Genomic DNA, 18,820 nt, shown 5'->3' with positions numbered 1-18,820 from the left:
TGCTACTTTGTTCCAGCAGCCCGGGCTAACACAGGCATCAACTCCATTCGTGCTTCACTCACTCATTCATATTCCAGACCCTTCACAGCACGGCCCCTCCTGACTGCCATTCTCAACGCCAGTTCCCCTCACTTTCTGTTCCCTGAAACTAAAATTTGGGGGAAGATTCAATAAAATAATATACTAAGACATCTAGTAAGTAGAAAGTGTGCAATAAACAGCAGTCCCCTTTCTGTAGCTTTGGGTGCCCTTCTGGTTACTCCTGCTTGTTCCACTGACCCTGCCGCTTCGGTTTGCTTTCCTTCTTGGGCCTTGCATCCTGAGCCTCTCTTTCAGACACCTGAGCTGCGAGTCTCCTAAAGAGGCTGGAACCTGACTCCTACATAAGCTCCTCCTTCAGGTCCCATGCAGAACTCCCGGGCGGCCCCAAGGCGTGGGTGGGGGGGGCTCACAAGGGCATGCGCTCTGGGGGAAAGAGCCTTGGGACATACCTGGGTTTGACGGGGGCAGTGGAAAAGAGGAAATGTTGCAGGGACGGACATATTGCTGAGCCTCAGCAGGAGACTGTGCTCACTCTGGGCTCTAATAAAAATTAGCTGTGTGACTTTGGGCAGGTCTCTGAGCCTCTCTGGGCCTCAGTTTCCCAGTTTATACAACCCAGATATCCTCAAAGATCCTCTTTCCTTTGTGATCTAGACAAGATTGATATAGCTATCTTTGTACAAATTGTAGAAAAATCTGATCTCCTTCCCAAGAGTTCTGTGAACTCCCAGGGATGTTTTTGTTTTGTTCTTAGTTCTATTTAAGGATCATCTGGATGTGCCACTCATGGGGTCCCTTTGACATGGGGGCAGGCAGATGAGGAATTCAGCTCCGTCCTCAACCTCCCCCAAGCTAACTGCTCATATGAAGCCTGTATCGCGTATTTGATGCCCACCTCTGATTCTCCCAATGTGAACCCAATTTTCTGGAAACCACTCTTCGCCCACCTCAAACCAAGCAAATATGGATGTGAGGCCATCTCTGGCTCCGAGGGTGAGCCGGTGATCCAGCCCTGGCCAATCAGAGCATCCCACTGCCATGGCCACAGTGATTAAGATGGCCATATCATCAATCAAAGATGGTCATATGATCCTAGTCAATCAAATGAAAATTAGCCCTAGGCCTTTTTGGGAAAAACAACAACAACAGCTAGGAATCAATACCTGAGAATGAACAGTTGGCCTAAAAAATAAAACTGCTAGTTAATTTAGCAGCAAAAAAATGAACTTATTGAGGAATAGCAGTGGATTACAATACAGAACAAGCAAACTACTGCAAAACCGTAAGAAGTCCTCAGAACAAAGGGGAGGAACCCTCTTTTATAGAGGACAGTGGGAGTTGGGAAGGCTGTTATAAACGAAAAGTCCATTGGAGTAAACTGGGAGTTTGAAGTATAGTGGCTTCTCAATGGCTGAGTTGTAACATTCTCTCACTGGCTGGGCTGTTGCTGGGGAAGGAGGAAGCTTTTTACCACTATACCACTTTCCTACCCACCGGCACGGTCCCTCTCTCCCCTTTAGGTAGGCTATTGACAAGGCATGGTAGGGCATGAGAGCTCCCCCTGCTGGCCTCCCAACTCCATTCTAAAGGAGGTTTCCTTTTCTTTTCCTTGTCTTAATTCTCACAGAACCAAAAAAGAAGAGATATAAAAAGGCACCAAGTGTTGGGGCACCTGGGTGGCTCAGATGGTTAAGTGGCTGCCTTCAGTTCAGGTCATGATCCCAGGGTCCTGGGATTGAGTCCCTAGTTGGGCTCCCTACTCTGCGGGGGACCTGCTTCTCCCTCTGCCCCGCCCCCTGCTTGCGTGCTCTCTCTCTGTCAAATAAATAAATAAAATCTTAAAAAAAAAAAAAAAAAAACACCAAGTGCCAGTAACATTATTTAAGGCCCTGGACCCAGCCATGCCCGGTGTATTCAATTCATAAGCAAATAAACACTCCTGGCTTATTTTTTCTTAATCCAATCTGATTTTTTATCTATCACTTGCTCCCAAAGACACCTGATATTAAACCTTACTGAAAACTTGAGAGGGTAGATGAATTTATAGCATAGCAATGCAAATAATATAAATTCAATATCAGATAGTCTTGTTCCTAGAAGTTCTTTGTTTTGCTAACTAAGCATCTGCGCACCTCTGCCACAAGGCTCAATGATCTCCATTCCAAATTCCTGTTTATTCTTTGCATAGCTACTCCCACAGCAACACCCTTCCCCCCCCCACAAGCGGTTATAAAAGTATTCCCCTAAACAGAGAAAATTCCCTCCCTGAGGGGAATTCTTGTACCAGCTATTGAGAAAATAAAATTTTCAGTCCCCTGCCTATTCAGTGAAGAGGCTGGACAAAACTTTCTCTCGAGTCCATGCAACTTAAAAAACTCTGCAGTTCAAAATACAATAAAGCCATTAAAATTGTGGCCTAGGAGAATGTTTTTCAAAATGTAAGTCAGAACCCATTAGTGAGGTCTTGAAATCAATTTTCTGGGTCATAACCAGGATTCTTTTTAATGAAAAAGAATAAAATAGGAAAACAACCAGAGTACATCATACATAATAGAGGTGAGTAGTGGTTCATGAGACTTTTATTTCAATTAGAAATTGAGAGGGGCTGGACACACACTGAACTAGATCATAGTTTCAAATGTATTCTAACCATGGTACAACAAGTATGAAAGCTAATGGTGAAAATCAGTACTTGTAGGGGCGCCTGGGTGGTTCAGTCGTTAAGCGTCTGCCTTTGGCTCAGGTCATGATCCCAGGGTCTTGGGATCGAGTCCCGCATCGGGCTCCCTGCTCCACGGGAAGCCTGCTTCTCCCTCTCCCACTCCCCCTGCTTGTGTTCCCTCTCTAGCTGTATCTCTCTCTGTCAAATAAATAAATAAAATCTTTTAAAAAAGAGAAAATCAGTACTTGCTGATGGTGAAAGATGTTAGTTAAAAAAAATTAGTATATGTACTGTGATCTAACTGTTGTCAAAGAGAACAACAGAAGAGACAAGATATAGATGTAGATGTGGATATACCTGAAAATATACAGAATTATGTATACCAAAAGACTAAATTATTATCCCTAGATTGGGGAGAGGGGGTTTATGGTGTTTTTTTTTCATTTTCCGGTGTATACCTTTTAAATCTTGTTTTTAAAAGTTACTTCTATAGTAAATTTAATTTATTCCTACAGTAAATTTAAAAATTTCTCAAAGCCTATTTTTATTTTGAAAGGTAAGTATACTCCTAAAAACCTTCCAAGAAGACTACCTGGAAGAGAAATATACCCAAATATCAACACCGGTTTTGTTTGTCTGTTTTTGCTTAACTCTTTGTTTTAAATGTTCCCAGCACAGACAGGTGTTACTGTAAAAATAAAAATAAGAGGGAAAGTGTCAGTCTTAATTTCAGGATTCTTCCCCTGGGAGAAAGAAGTTTGCAGACAAAACTGGGAAAATCAGAACACAGTTAAGGGGTAGGGCCCAGTGGGGGTGGGGGTCGGGGGTCAGGGTGGGAAGATATGCAAATCCTTTGAATGGATTTTCCACATCAGTGAGTTCCCTTTCTTCCTTCAGCTACTGGCTGATGAAGGTGTATATTCGAAAGCAGCTATTATTCATTCCAAATGTCATATTCCTCAACACCTGTTTGAAAGAGCATGTTTTATTGAAAAGGAAGTGTCACCGAAGCTACGAGAGAGAGAGAGAGAGACAGTTTCTACCCAAGTGCCAGAAGTCCGGGGACTGGCAGACAAGACACAGTCCTGTACTTCTAAGGCTGTCCTTGACCAGGATGCAGATGGCAGCAGAGGACAAAACCAAAGAGGGGAGGCAGAGAGAGTCTCTTCAAGGAAGTTATTGTCAGGAAATTGAAAAATTGGGCCACCCATCCAGACTGTCTAAACAATGACGCCCAAAAGAAGGTAAGAGTGGGAAAATTGCCTCCCAAATGGTTAGTTGAATTGTGAATTCAAAACTATAAGTTATAAAAGGAAATTACAGGGGGGAAAACGTGGGAGGGAGGGAGGAGAGCAAGGAGGGAGAGGGGTAAAGGGAACAACAGTTGTAGACGAAATTCTCACCTGTCACTTTTCAGAAGAACAGGGGGAAATGCAGCCTGGGGAGGAGATGCATATTTGGGATCAGAGAAACACAAATGTAGACATTTCCACCTCCTCTTGGTAACAATCAATCGAGCGGCCTCATCTAGAATGCTCAGCGCTCTGGGTTCCGGGGAAGAAGCTGTTGCGCCCAAGCTTTGTGCCTGGAATGAGAAGCCATTGGTTCTTGCCTCTTCTTTTCAGGGGATAATAGTTTTTTGCTTCTGGGTGTAAAACGGGGAAAGGAACTGACAGTTACTTGTATTTGTGTGTTTTTTAAAGTGATGCAGGCACGTGGTTAGGGAAAAATTCAAATACGACAGAAGGCCATCCCATGTAAAGGAAGTTAAGCTCTATGCCATACATCTGCCTGGCCCCAGCCACCCCAGCCCCAGATCCACTTTCCACCTGTTTGGCCCCGACGGGCTCCTGTGCCTTCTGGCTTCCGGTGGGTTGAGCCAATGGGAACCACTGGCAGGAGAGCAGAGGAAAGGAGCGGGGTGTGTTTGGGGCATCCTTCCCATGAGTTTGCTTCAGACTGGCGGTGTCTCTCAACCACAGATCACCACTCCTCCCAAGGCCTCCTTCTCTACAAGATCTCTCTCCTTCAAACCCTCCCCTGATCCCATAGAGATGGCCACAGCTTCCTGGATTCTAGCCCTCGGTCACTGCACTTTGTCCTGTGTCCCCTACACCCATATTTGTGTAAATGGCCACATGGTAAATAATCCTGCCTCCTATCACCCTGACTCTGCCTTCCTGTCCCGCTGGGCCCTGACCTCCTTCCTCTTTCTCTCTCCTACCAGTCAGCCTATGATATACTGTGTCTTCCTCTCTCATTTTTTAAACTTCGCCTATCTTTTTTTTTTTTAAGATTTTATTTATTTATTCATGAAAGACAGAGAGAGAGAGAGAGAGGCAGAGGGAGAAGCAGGCTCCCAAGGAGCAGGGAGCCCGACGCGGGACTCGATCCCAGGACCCTGGGATCATGACCTGAGCCGAAGGCAGACGCTCAACCATCTGAGGCACCCAGGCGCCCCCAAACTTCGCCTATCTTGAAGATCGTGCTGGATGCTTTCTCTTTGCGCAGCTTCTACCCCACCCATTCTCCACTCCTCACAACCATGTTCTGTGCTTTTGGAGGCTCACCTGTATGGACTCATCAGTGGGCTCCTTTGCCCTGTGGCATCTAGTTGGGCCCCGCCGTTGGGGGCCAATTATAGATCAGAGGTACCTACAACAGATATGCAGGCAAGAGGTGAGTGAGCTTTGGGTGTTCATCCCTCTGCCCCCTCCCTGCCGAGTTGCTGCAGTTGACCATTTCCCTCTTCAGAAGGCCATAGCTCCTCCAACCGGACAGCCCTCTTCTGTGAAAAAAATTATATAAATAATTTGAGGCTTTGAATAATATCACTCTTCAGAGAGGGATACTTTTGATTGCTAGCAGTTAGGAGAGGGAAGACCACCCTTAATCGAGTCAGAGATTGAGTTGATTTAAAGCTGATTTTTAGTCTTTGCAAAGGAAGGTCCTTTTCCTGTTTACTGTCACTCTTATAGTATAGACCATTAGTGGATTCTTTTTTTTTTTAAGATTTTATTTATATATTTGAGAGAGAGAATGAGATAGAGAGAGAGAGCATGAGAGGGGGGAGGGTCAGAGGGAGAAGCAGACTCCCTGCCGAGCAGGGAGCCCTATGCGGGACTCGATCCCGGGACTCCAGGATCATGACCTGAGCGGAAGGCAGTCGCTTAACCAACTGAGCCACCCAGGCACCCTGGATTCTTTTTTTTTTTAATTTAAATTCCATTAGCAAACATATAGTACATCACTAGTTTCAGACATAGTATTCAATAATTTATCAGTTGCATATAACACCCAGTGCTCGTCATATCATGTGCCCTCCTTAATGCCCATCACCCAGTTACCCCATCCCCCCACCCAACTCCCCTCCAGCAGCCCTCAGTTTGTTTCCCAGAGTTCTGCGTCTCTCATGGTTTTTCTCCCTCTCTGATGATTTCCCATTCAGTTTTTCCTCCCTTCCCCTATGATCCTCTGCACTTGCTTATATTCCACATATGAGTGAAACCATATAATTGTCTTCCTCTGATTGACTTATTTCACTCAGCATAACACTCTCCAGTTCCATCCATGTTGATGTAAATGGTAAGTATTCATCCTTTTGATGGCTGTGTAATGTTCCATAGTATATATACATACCACATCTTCTTTATCCATTCATCTGTCGATGGACATCTCGGCTCTTTCCACAGTTTGGCTATTGTGGACATTGCTGCTATGAACATTGGGGTGCAGGTGCCCCTTCGGATCACTACATTTGTATTTTTGGGGTAAATACCTAGTAGTGCAATTGCTGGATCATATGGTAGCTCTATTTTCAACTGTTTGAGGAACCTCCATACTGTTTTCCAGAGTGGCTGCACCAGCTTGCATTCCCACCAACAGTGTAGGAGGGTTCCCTTTTCTCTGCATCCCCGCCAACATCTGTCGTTTCCCGACTTGTTAATTTTAGCCATTCTGACGGGTGTGAGGGGGTATCTCATTGTGGTTTTGATTTGTATTTCCCTGATGCCAAGTGATGTGGAGCATTTTTTCATGTGTCTTTTGGCCATTTGTATATCTTCTTTGGAGAAATGTCCGTTCATGTCTTCTGCCCATTTCTTGACTGGATTATTTGTTTTTTGGGTGTTGAGTTGGGTAAGTTCTTAATAGATTTTGGATGCTAGCCCTTTATCCATCAGTGGATTCTAACTAAGAGGAAGAAAGGAGGGAAGGAGGGAAGGAGGGAGAGAGGGAAGTGGAGGAGGGTGAGGAAGGAAGGGAGGGAGGGAGGAAGGCAGGAAGGAAGTTAATTCAGTTTTCCAAGAGGACAAAGAGCTAATTTTGTTAGCCAGAATTTATTTTGTACCTCTTATGTGTTATGTTTCTTACCTAGCATATGTATTAACATACGTTTTGTATCTAATATGTGTAGATGACAGAAAAATATAGGCAAAGAGATAGGTAATTATGTCATTTAACCTGCTAATGGCCCCATAAGTTCAGTGATTTGGTTTTTATTCTTCATCATAAGGAAATAGAAGCTTATATAAGTTAAGAAACTTGCCCAGGGTCACCCAAGCTAACATATAAGATTGAAAATCAGGATTTAAACTCAGTTCTGTTTGGCTTAAATGAATGTTTATATCTTATGTAAAACAGCAGCTTACAAACAGGATGTGCGGCAGGGGTTCCTACCCCCTACCTGTGTGTTAGAATCATCTGGGAACTTTGTTTTTATTTAATTGAAAAATTCAGTGATGCCTAATATTTAATTTTAAGTCACTAACTCTGCAGAGCTCTGCTGAGCCTCCCTCTATTATTCTAAACCCTCAGTGCCATCCTGCTCTCCCTAGACCTGGGAAATTCACATTTTTAAGGGCATAAATAAATTGGGGTGAAGAGCGAAGTGAAACCGAAGGAAGATGCGTGATGTACTTGTTTTGTCGGGCTGCCGGAACAAATTATCACCAAATGAGCGGATTTAAACAACAGAAACTGATTCTCTCGAAGTTCTGGAGCCAGAAGTCCAGAATCAAGGCAGCGGCAAGGACATGCTTCCTCCAAAGGCGCTAGGGCAGGACCCTTCCTTGCCTCTCTCCCAGCTTCTGGTTGTTGCTGGCAATCCACGCTGTTCCTTGGCATGCAGAGGCATCCCCAGTCTCCACTTTCGTTGTCACATGGCGTTCCCCCTGTGTGTCTTCTGTCTCTACCTTCAAATTTCCTTCCACTTCTAAGGACACCAGCCAGGGGATTAGGGCCCACCCTGATCCAGTAGGACCTCACCGCACCTTGATTATACCCGCAAAGACTCTTACTCCAAATAAGGTCACATTTACAGGCACTGAGGTTTAGGACCTGAACACACCTTCTGAGGGGGACACAATTCTATCCATACAGGTAGGAAGCACGTAGTGAACAGGAAATTGTAGGTGACTTGAAAATCCATGGAAATACCCAGCAGGGGGAGTGTTTTCTTACCCAGGAAGGGGGTTGGAGAAGTCTTCTGTGGATGTTCAATAAAACAAGGCTTCCCCCAAAGGCTAAAGAGTAAGTCTTCCACGTGGCTTGGGAAATCCCAGTTGTCTTGGCAGGGCTTGCAGCTATGACCCCAGGTCGTTCTGTTGAACTGAACACACACATACCGCTCTTTAAATGAAAGAGCATCCAGACCGTGTGACAGAGTGCTGAAGTCAGTCGCTGAGTCAGTCATCAAACCTGGGTTAGTCTCAGGCAACCTCTACCACTAACAAGGTGCTAAATCCCACAAGCTTTGATTTCTACCTTTGTAAAACGGGACTAAGAATTCCCTAATTCCCACCCACCCCACAGCCCAGGTTGCTGTGAGATGAAACATGTCCAAATGGAGAGCATTATTCATGGAGGAAGCTTGGGCCACATCCTAGAATCCAGTGCGGGGGAATTCACTAGGAATATTCCTTGGAGACCACACCACTTCCCCCACGACTGTGCCTGGTATACCAAAGCAGAGAAAGAAAGAGGAGGGAGAGGATCATAAGCATTGCATTTTCTTCTTCTCATTTACAGAGATCCACCCTTCTCAGGCAGGAATGGGCTCTGGGATCACAGACCTCCCAAGAGTCCATGTAGCCAGCAGGAACTCTTCTTTAATCTAACGAAGTACGGGAATCCTCGGAGGTGGTGCAAATGCACATTAGCCAGTGGTATTTCGTCCTGGCAGCAATTCATCGATAGATGGCCAGCTACCAGGTGTCAAGGGAGCCCCAAGTTTTCCTTTTGCCTTGGGCCCCATCATTTGTAAATCCAGTGCTGGCATTTTAGTAGAAACACCCAGAAGGAGTTCTCTGGGTCTAGCTGCAACAGAAGAGTATATTACAGATATTCACAAAACGATGACTTTTCCAATAGGTTTTTAATGCCAAACATATGTACTCCTTGCCGAAATTCAAATGTTTAGCAGATTCTGAGATTTCACTTCAACTACCCCAGCTGGCGTCCGACACATTCCACAATTTTTCTTCTACTTGATAACATCTATTTTTAATCCCTTCAGATGCCTTTCTTTTTGGCAAATTGGGAGGAGAGAGTGCCTGTCGCTCCGCGTCTTTCAGTTCGTATTTTGCATAAATCAACCAGGAATTAAGAATTAAACAATCACTTCATATCTTAGTTGTCAAATATTTCACTGTTGGGAGATGCATTTGCATATCTGAAAACATGTTGGCCTCTCGGTATGTCGGGGATGTGGAGAATATATAAAGAAACTCATTGGGATACCGATGAGAACAACAGCAAGAAAGTGATTTGGGGCCAGGTAGTCAAGGAAGGTAGCAAGTCCACGTAACCAGATGAGGGGGAGGGCCTGACCTCCCTGGTTATTCCAGTCAACACTGACCTATGTCAGGTTCCCCAGAAGCAGACCCAGAACAAGAGTTTGGATAGAAGGGGTTTCCTTGGGGGGCCATCCAAGCAGTATCTCAAGGGCGTGGGGAAGCGAAACGGGGAAAATGAGGAAGCCAATGCTTCCTCATCCATGAACAGGCAACTGCTATCAGCAAGTCAATCCTGAAGGAGACCTCTGGGGGATTACAGAGCACACTCCAGAGATGTCCTACCCACGGGGCCAGCAGGTGAGGTATTAACCACAAACTCCTGCCCGTCATTACTTTCCATCTACCCCTGTGGGTGTTAACTTCTTGCACGTCCAGGCTGCTCAGTTCAAAGAGAACACAGGCTTATGGCCCTATGGTTCCCAAACTAGGCACCAAGGCACCCCAAGGTGCCACAGAAAATTCACAAGAGAGGCTAGGGATACTTTAAATATTTGAGGGAAACAAGGTGACATCTATTCAACACTGCGTGAGCTATTAAGGTGAGATAACTCAATGGTATGGGTTGATTTGTGCCCCCCCACCTCAAATTCATATGTTGAAGTCTTAACCCCCAGTACCATAGAATGTGACCTTATTTGGTTGAATACCTCTAGTGCTGGGGAGCTCATTCTCTCCCTATGGAACATACCCCTTCTTAGAAAAGGGAAAGAGCATACCTCGAGCCCTTACTGGGTACTAGGTTCTATACATTCATTATTTCACTTAGTGCTCCCACCTGTATAAGGTGGGCATGACCATCACTATTTACATATGTGGTGAAATTGAGACTTGGAAGAGTAAAATCCCTTGACCAGGATCTCATTACCAAGAAATGGCAGAGCCAAGATTCGAACACATGTCTTTTCAATTTCAGAGCCTTTTCTACTTGGAAATGTTACATGGCTCTGACAGGTGGGTGTTAATAACAAAAGACATAAGAGCTGACCTTTACTGAGCTCTTCCTTTTTTCTAGGCCTGGTGCTTCACATGGATTATCTGTTTGGTTTTCCTCATAGTCCTATAAGATTATCACTGAGGCTGCTCAGCAGCCAAGTCAGTCTAGCCCCAGAGCTTATGCCTTTTATTTATTTATTTATTTATAAATATTTTATCTATTTATTTTAGAGAGAGAGCGAGCGAGTGAGCAGGGGGAGGGGCAGAGGGGGAGAGAGAGAGAGAATCTGGAGCAGTCTCCGCCCTGAGCACAGAGCCCGATGCAGGATTCAATCCTATGACCCAGAGATCATGGATCTCATGACTCAACTGACTGAGCCACCCAGGTGCCCAGAGCTTATGCCTTTTAAATGGTAACCCTGCTGTGTATTTCCTCATATTGAGCCTAAACCCTCTTCCTATTCTCTGGACGCATACAGAGCTAGCAGAGTCCTTCTTCACCAAGCCTGCCCCTCAAAGCTGCATGAAGACAGCCCTTTGTCTTCTGTTCAGAGCTGAATATTTTCCATCTTGTCTCACTTTCTCATCCCAACTCATCCCCAGCCCCATCTACTGAACACAGCTCAGTTTATCTGCATCCTTCTGAAAGCACTTGCTGATTGCTTAATGCTGCCCACAAAGGAAACAGGAGGACCAAAACCTCCTGTGAAAGGGAAGGTCAGACTGTCTTCAGACGATGGTGAAAAAAATTATGACTTCCAAGCATCGGCGTCTGGAGCTGTGTGGCAGGGCATTTTGTATTTGATGGAGGGTCATCTTGCAGCTGATGCCTTCTAGAGAGAAACTGAGGTCATTGCATGGCCAAGATGACATCATAATCCTCAGCAGCTCAAGGTTTAGAGATAAAACATGAATCAGATTGATTCCGTGTGAAATAATGCCAAGGATAAAGGATGCAAATTGGAACATGTGCAGTATATCTTCCACAAGCTGAGAACCTACCCCATAGGGTTATTGGAAGAATTAAATAAATTAATGTATGGAAAGTGCTTAGTAGAGCACCTGGCATGGAACGAATGATCAATAAATATTAGTATTAATATCAGCTGTGAAATGAACACTGCATGTAAAAATGAGTAATTCTTTCTGGAGATGAGATGTCAGGAAATAATAATAGTTGCCACTAGGATTCTTTATGTGCTCAGCCTTTACATATATTATCTGTTTTAATCCTTGACAACCTGTGGAAAAGTTATTTCCCCCTTTCTAAAGATATGGAAGCCAAGGCTCAGCAAAGTTAGGCATCTTATCCTGGGTCATGAAGCTAAATGGTTAAGAACTTGGGTTTTAGACTCAAACAGGTCTGGCTTTTTTTTTTTTTTTTAAGATTTTTATTTATTCTTGAGAGACAGAGAGAGAGAGAGAGGCAGGCTTCCCGAGGAGCAGGGAGCCCGATGCGGGACTCGATCCCAGGACCCCAGGATCACAACTTGAGCTGAAGGCAGACGCCACCGAGGCACCCCAAGGCTTTTTTTTTTCTTAATTTTAAGATTTATTTATTTATTTTGGAGAGAGAGAGTTGAGCGCAGGGGGTAGGGGCAGAGGGAGACAGAGAATCTCAAGCAGACTCCCTGCTGAGCGGTGAGCACAGAGAGTGTGGGCCTCCACATGGGGCTCAATCCCACCACCCCAAGATCATGACCTGAGTGGAAATCAAGAGTCCAGCGCTCAACCGACTGAGCTACCCAGGCGCCCCAAACAGGTCTGGTTTTGAATCCCAACTCAGGAGCTTTCTGTGTAACCTAAAGCATGTCATTCAATTTCTCTGTGCCTCAGTTTCCTAGTCTGTTAAACAGGGTAATAAAATACTTTCCTTAAAGATGCGCTATGGGCAGTGAGTCAATATATGTAAAATACTCAGAGCAATGTCTAGCACATTCTAAATACTCATTAAATGTATACATGTACGTGGGGGGGGGCTTTGAAGTATGCATAGGAGTTTGTCAGGTGGAAACAGGAGAGAAATAGGTATCTCAAGTTAAAGTAATTGTGGGGCTAAAGGCACACATTTAGCTACCCAACCTAAGGCACAAGAAATCACTAGTGGGTTAGTGGCAGGACAGAGCAGAGTTTGGAAGGAAGGAGTTGCTTGTAGTTAGGTGGAAAGAAAAGGTCCTCAGGTCTAAGAGGACAAATCGGAGTTTGGAGAATGTGGCTCCCTGGTTAGTCCCAGCTCCCGGCCACCATCCCAGCTGCTCCGTCGAGTTCGCGACGCCGCCCCCACCAATCCCAGCCAATGAGGAAGCCCTCCACTGCGTCTCGTTGCCAGGCAACTTGAGTTGACCACTGCCTGGCAGTTAGCTGGCTTTCTCTACCCTAGCACTGGAAACCTGAGTCTCACGCCTGGGCCACCTTAGGGAAGGGGGCTGGTGGCCCCTCTGTGGGCCCCCTTCAGATTTGGTCAGTGGAGTCTAATTTTTTTTGTTGTTGTTCGTATTTTATTTTCGTTTGTAGTACAGAAAGATATCCCCTTCCAAAGAGGGGAAAGCTCGTGAAAGTTTGTAACTTTCTAAAAACTGAGTAATTCCGGGCTTGCCTAATTCCACCCCCTCTGGACTTCCTTATTCTGTTAGTGGGAAACCCAGATGATGTGCTTTCCTTACTCCTGGGTCAGAAGCCTTTGACCTCTTTGGGGCCCGTGTAATTGGCTTTGGGAATCAGGAAGAAATTGCTGGAGCCTCTCACACCAGGGGCTGCTGAAGTAGAAGATTCTGGAAAAACCCCTCTTTGAGGAGCCCAGGCTATGCCTGAGGGATTTCCAAGATGACCAAGATACCAGCCACCAAGAAGATGCAGAGTGTCCCCAACTCGGGGGCCCTCTGGCCCTTTTATGTCTCAGAACATCTAACACAGGTAGGTCTCCCCTCTCCGCCGAAACCAAGCATGTTTTCAAGACCAAGTGAAATAGAAATTAGCCTTCAGGCCAACAAGGGACAGGGGAAGAGAGAAGTCCTGGTGTAATTAAATTGTCGAGACACATCCCTGCTGCTATCAATGGTTGGTTTCTCGTAAAGAATGAAAACGCCAGGCAGAACACTGAGCTGGGCCATTCTATTAGCCAGTAATTCCAAAATGATAGACTAAATCAGCAGTGACACTGTAGAACATCAGAAAAAAATTAAGATGAATTGTAGGCTTGCCATTGCGGAAATTATTTTTGGAGATCCACTGGGCTCGAGATACGGGCACATCCCCTCTCTTATGGAAAGACTTCAGAGTCAAACTTTCGGTTGTGAAGCCTGACTCTGCTACTCGCCAACTATTGATAAAAGACAGGTTGCTTAGCATCCCTGAGCCTTTATTCCCTCGTGTCTGCAAATGAGACCAGGAACATCAATTAGGCAGAAACAATGTTAGGACTAAGGAAGCTATGGAAATTGGTTAGCAGGATGCTAACACTTGAGAGTGTGTATATATGACATAAAATTCTGTTGTTGATTTAAAAAAAAAACAGAAAAATCATTACTATGTAGTTCATGACCACAGTCAAGTGTTTCTGTTTTCAAATGATCATTGATGTAGGAAAGATGTTATTAGGGTTCGAAGCCGACGGCCAAGAAAGTCTTGAGACGTCTTTGGTGCAAAAAGGTGATTTTATTAAAGCACAGGGGATAGGACCATGAGGAGCGGCCCATTATATACTTTCAAGTTGGGAAGGGGTGAGGAATAGCGAAAGTCTCTAAGGAATTTTGCAAGCAAGGCTTCCAGGACCTTGAGGGGGCTAGCTATTGTTGGGAAAAGGTCATTTATTACCGTCTAATAAAACCTTAGTCATGAGACCCTTCAGATGTATATCGGTGGGCCATATGCTTGAGGGATGACTGCCAACACGTAACTTGGAGGGTTTAGAGATAAAGGAAGTTTCCGAAGGAATTCTTACACGTTAAAGTAGACTTACAGGATCCTGGGGGTTTGGGGGAGAGGTGGTCAGGCTAGGACTGCCTTTTGCCCTTAGCAAAGTATTAACATTGAGGCAGCTGAATCCCTAGAGGAATGCCACTCCCTGTTTCAAGGACTTGTCAATGGGCTGTAGGTAGTAAGGAAATTTAATAATTTTTCTTCTGCCTTTGTTTCCCACACCAGTCATAACTGGGTAGGCCCGTCCTGTCTTTGTTAAGTGTGTCTTTGTTATTGTATTCACACAGTGCACACTGTATGTCACCACCGATTGGCTAAGGTAGGGGAACAGTGGAAAGGAGAGTCACAGGCAACCCCAGCCCACTGTGGCATATCTTATGGCTCAGAGTCCTGCCCCAGAAAGGAGGGCCTGGGGAGAAATCGGTGCCCAAAGGAGACCTTAAAATTCACCCCTGGCTCCCTGGTAGTCCAAGGTGTTTCTGAGCTTCTCCCTTCTAAGAATTAACACATCTGTAAGCACCCCTCATTGTTCAGCATTCTTAGTGAGGTCACTCTGCAAGATGCAGTCTGTATGTATCTCCTTTCATCTCAAAATGCTACACAGAAGTGAGTTCCACCTGGAGCAGTCCCCCTCTGGGACTTCTTTAGCAATGGGGGGAGAGAATGAGGAGCGAAGTGTGCTTTTAGGAAGCAGAGGGGAGTGTGAGAGCTTGGGCAGGGGACCCAAACAGCCTGGGTTTGAACCCTGGATCTGCCCCTTAGCAGCCCTATGACCTTGGGCAATTTGCAGAATGTCTCTGCTTCTGTGTTACCATCTGTCAAAGGGGAAATCTCATTGTGCCTTCTCTTGACACATAGCAAACCCTCCCTAGAATTTAGTTACATTGTTATTTCATCCATTTAGCAAACATTTATGGAACTCGTTACTGTTAAACACTTGCTCTTGTAACGAATGGGACTTGATCTTAAATATTTCATGATCTATAGTGTATATGTTTGGGATGGGAAGTGAAGGATAAGAAATAGGTAATTATAATGCTGAGTAAAAAGCATCGTTGGGTATTGTGAGAATTCAGAGAAGGACAGCTAACTTGTCTGCATGTGTTTGTGTGTGTGTGTGTATGTGTCAGATTTGCGGAGGGAAGAACCCATGTACCCAAGTAAATGCAATAGAGTTTTCCATCTTGGGATAGAGAGATGAAGAAAGTAGAGGAAGGTACAGAGGTTGGAATGGCCATGTCTTTCTTGGGAAGAGGGTTGGTGGAACTCAGGAAGGTCAAGGAAAGGGAAGGCAGTTTCCAGGGAACTGCTGGATAAACTAAGACTTCAGACACAAAAGCCTCCTTGAAATCCCGCTGCCCCTGCCCCACTTTCAAGGAAATAATGAAGACTCTAGGGTGTCACTGGCTCATATCTGAATTAGCATGCTTTTAGAAATTGCAACTTTTTAGAGCTACTGTAAAGCATTGGTTAACCTAAACAAAGCTAACTAGAAAGTGACAAACCACAAGAAAATGTGTACAGATTAGGAGCAATTTCTGGTGTCAAACCAAATCAAATCAATTATAATTGCAGCAATGTTAATAACAGTGGTAACAATTGGCACGTCTTGAGTATTTACCACCTGCCGGATTCTGAGCTAGATCTTTCAGAACCACCTGCAACACTTCAAGGTGAGCTGTTACCTCCTCACAAGAAGGATGGCAACATGGAGAACCAGGGAGAACAGATCCCTTATCCAAGGATACTGGCCAGCAGGGAACAGATTTGAACTTGGATCTGTCCCCAGGGTTGAAGCACTCCCTGCCTCCCCATGCTAATCAAGCAGTGAGAGAGAGGTTAGCATGCACCACAGGGGGATAGAAAAAGAAGGTGTAAGTGCAGTCATTGGCTTCAAATCGCTTTCAGGTTTATTGGGGGGCAGGGGGTGCCACATAGAGGATGACAAATGCCAGGCAGCCTGGTAAGCATCCACTGAGGAGTGACTGAGGAAGGAGCTGGTTTCTCAGAGGAGAAGGGTGAGGCCACACTGGGCTGCATGGTAATACCAGCGACTACGGGTCCACCATGCCCTAGTGTAATGACACGTGGGGGAACCCCCCACCCCGAAAGGATCCTGAAGCCCTCTGAAGCTAGGCATTTTCCTTCTTACAGGATGGAAGGTGCTACAGGGTAACTAATGTTGCAATGGCACCCTGCCTTGCACAGTCTTCATGGAGTTTTTATTTTTATTTTATTTATTTATTTATTTTTAAAGATTTTATTTATTTATTAGAGAGAGAGCACGAGAGGGAAGAGGGTCAGAGGGAGAAGCAGAGTCCCCGCTGAGCGGGGAGCCCGATGCGGGACTCGATCCCGGGACTCCAGGATCATGACCTGAGCCCAAGGCAGTCGCTTAACCAACTGAGCCACGCAGGCGCCCTTCATGTAGTTTTTAAAAAACATGAATAAGATATGCAAATCCTCTGCTGGAATGTCTTTTGTTGAGGAAAGCTTGCAGCCCCCCCCCCCCCTTGTTGGGCTCCCTAATCTTTGAGGGAGTTCCTTTTCCCTTTAACTCCCTTTTCCCTTTGTTTCCCAAGGAAGCAAAAGAGAAGACTAACAGGATTAGCCATGGGGAAGGGAGGGGATCAGGGCGTGTACAGATTACCAGGAACACATTTTCTTCCTTGAAAGGGGCTAAAAAAAGAGAGGCACTTAGCACACACCACCTCCATGTTCTAGAATGGAAATGCAGAAATGGCATTTGGCAAAAACTATAAAGCTGTGGAATCCTTTAGACAAGCTCTGTCTCTCAGTGCCTGAAGTTTCTACCACGCTGTCATTAAAACCCAGAGAGAAAAGAAGCAACTCTAATTTGGGCAGATCCTGAGACAGCCAGGATTCATACTTGGCACTCTGTTCATATCTTAGCTTAGTGTTAAAAAGATTCTTCAGCAAACAACGTGAGTTCAAACCCCAACTTTGCCACTTACCAGGTTGTGTGGCCTTGAGCAAATGAGTTACCTGAGCCTCAGTTTCCACATCTGTGATAACGGGCACATCGCATTTTATCTAATTTAAGACACCTTCCATTTCAAGATGCGTCATAATCTTTTTGTGCCACTAAGAAAGAAAACTCTACTGATTAAACTATAACCTACTTTCAATTATAAGATATGCCCCAGTTTCAGAGATGCTAAATGTGGAAAGAAAACGTGCATCTTAGAATAGATGAAACAGCTAAAAGTGCTCCCCTGTCGTAGGGTGTTGTGGGGATTAGATGAGCTGATATGGGTAAAGCTCTTAGAACAGAGCCGGGCTCAGAGTAAATACTATGAACTGTTAGCCAGTATGGCTTTGTTTAATCCTCTATTGGCTCTGTGATAGAGGTGTTCTTATTAACCCCTTTAGTACCTGGGTAGACTGAGGCTGGAAGAGCTCCCAGGTCTAGTTCTCTGCCAAGAGGGGAGAAGGGGGCAAATTAAGCAGAATCCCAGGTATAGAGAAGACCTTGGCCTGAGCATCTCTGCCCCCCCCACCCCCCACCCCTGTATGATAACAGAAATGCCCAGAGAAGGTCTTAGGAGTCCAGCCCAGTTATACACTGAGTTGGGCTGCCTGGAATCAGAAAAGGAGAACGAAGTTATTTTAGAAAGCGATCCCCCAACAAGAGAAACCTGGAGTCTCAGCATAAGTCGTTCCTAGCCGCAAACATGAAGTGCTTTTCCTTCTTGTCCAGATAGGAGAAACTGTGGCCTGAAGAGGTAAGTGGTGAGTCATCGCCCGTCTTTGTTGGAAGTGGCCTCAGCGCTGGTTGATTTCTCTGGCCTCTAATCACAGAGACCACGCCCCCTGCCCTGAATCACTGATTACGCTGGGGGGGAAAAAAAACAAAGAATAAAAGCTCTCCGGACCACTTGAGATTCAATTCTGAAGAATCCCACCGGCTGCACCTTCATTTTTATACGACTCATGACTTAGGCCAGGGAAATAGCAACCAGTCCCTTTCTCTCTCCAAGGGATTCTTAGCGCTCCATTGTTAAATGCATGAGCCGATTGCAGAATTCAAGTTGCTTTGTTTTGTTGTTTTTCTTTCTGCCCTGATGCTTTGGGCTGGTAATGCCTGCCTTGGTGAATCTTGCTGTGTCTAACTGCAGGTCCATGCGACAGTGAGCTGCCCTCCATGATAAATTGCGGGGCAGGTGCACGTTCATTACCTCCTGACACGGGAAGAGCGATAGGCACTTTCTTTATGCTGGACCAAATGAAGCAAGCTCTTTGTCTGGGCTGCAAAGAGGCAGCTGCTCTCCATGGGGGGCAGGGGGTGGGTGCGGTAGAAGAAACACATCAAAGAATCTAAGGGATGTGATACAAGCTCAGTGACTAGGGAGGAGCTCTGCCTTTGAGGTCAAACAAAGATGGGTTCAAATCTCCTCTTTGACAGTCTCTAGTAGGGCGCTCTGTGAAATGGGTCGAATTATAATCAGGT

At 45.3% G+C, this 18,820-nt stretch overlaps 1 protein-coding gene across 1 annotated transcript in view; it reads left to right on the top strand.

The window, feature by feature from the left end:
* The first annotated feature begins 13,254 nt into the window (after positions 1–13,254).
* The window catches only part of CCDC60 (coiled-coil domain containing 60), a 169,063-nt gene continuing 163,497 nt past the window's right edge, over positions 13,255–18,820 (top strand). Inside the window, exon 1 of the mRNA XM_028116686.2 lies at positions 13,255–13,344. Within this exon, the coding sequence (XP_027972487.2) occupies positions 13,255–13,344 (90 nt within the window). The remainder of the gene's footprint in view (positions 13,345–18,820) is intronic.

This window comes from Eumetopias jubatus, unplaced genomic scaffold, assembly GCF_037043125.1.
Source record: "Eumetopias jubatus isolate StellerSeaLion01/CBP00866 unplaced genomic scaffold, mEumJub1_p1.0 scaffold_16, whole genome shotgun sequence".
Classification (NCBI taxonomy): domain Eukaryota; kingdom Metazoa; phylum Chordata; class Mammalia; order Carnivora; family Otariidae; genus Eumetopias; species Eumetopias jubatus.
This window is presented reverse-complemented; position numbering and strand designations above follow the sequence as displayed.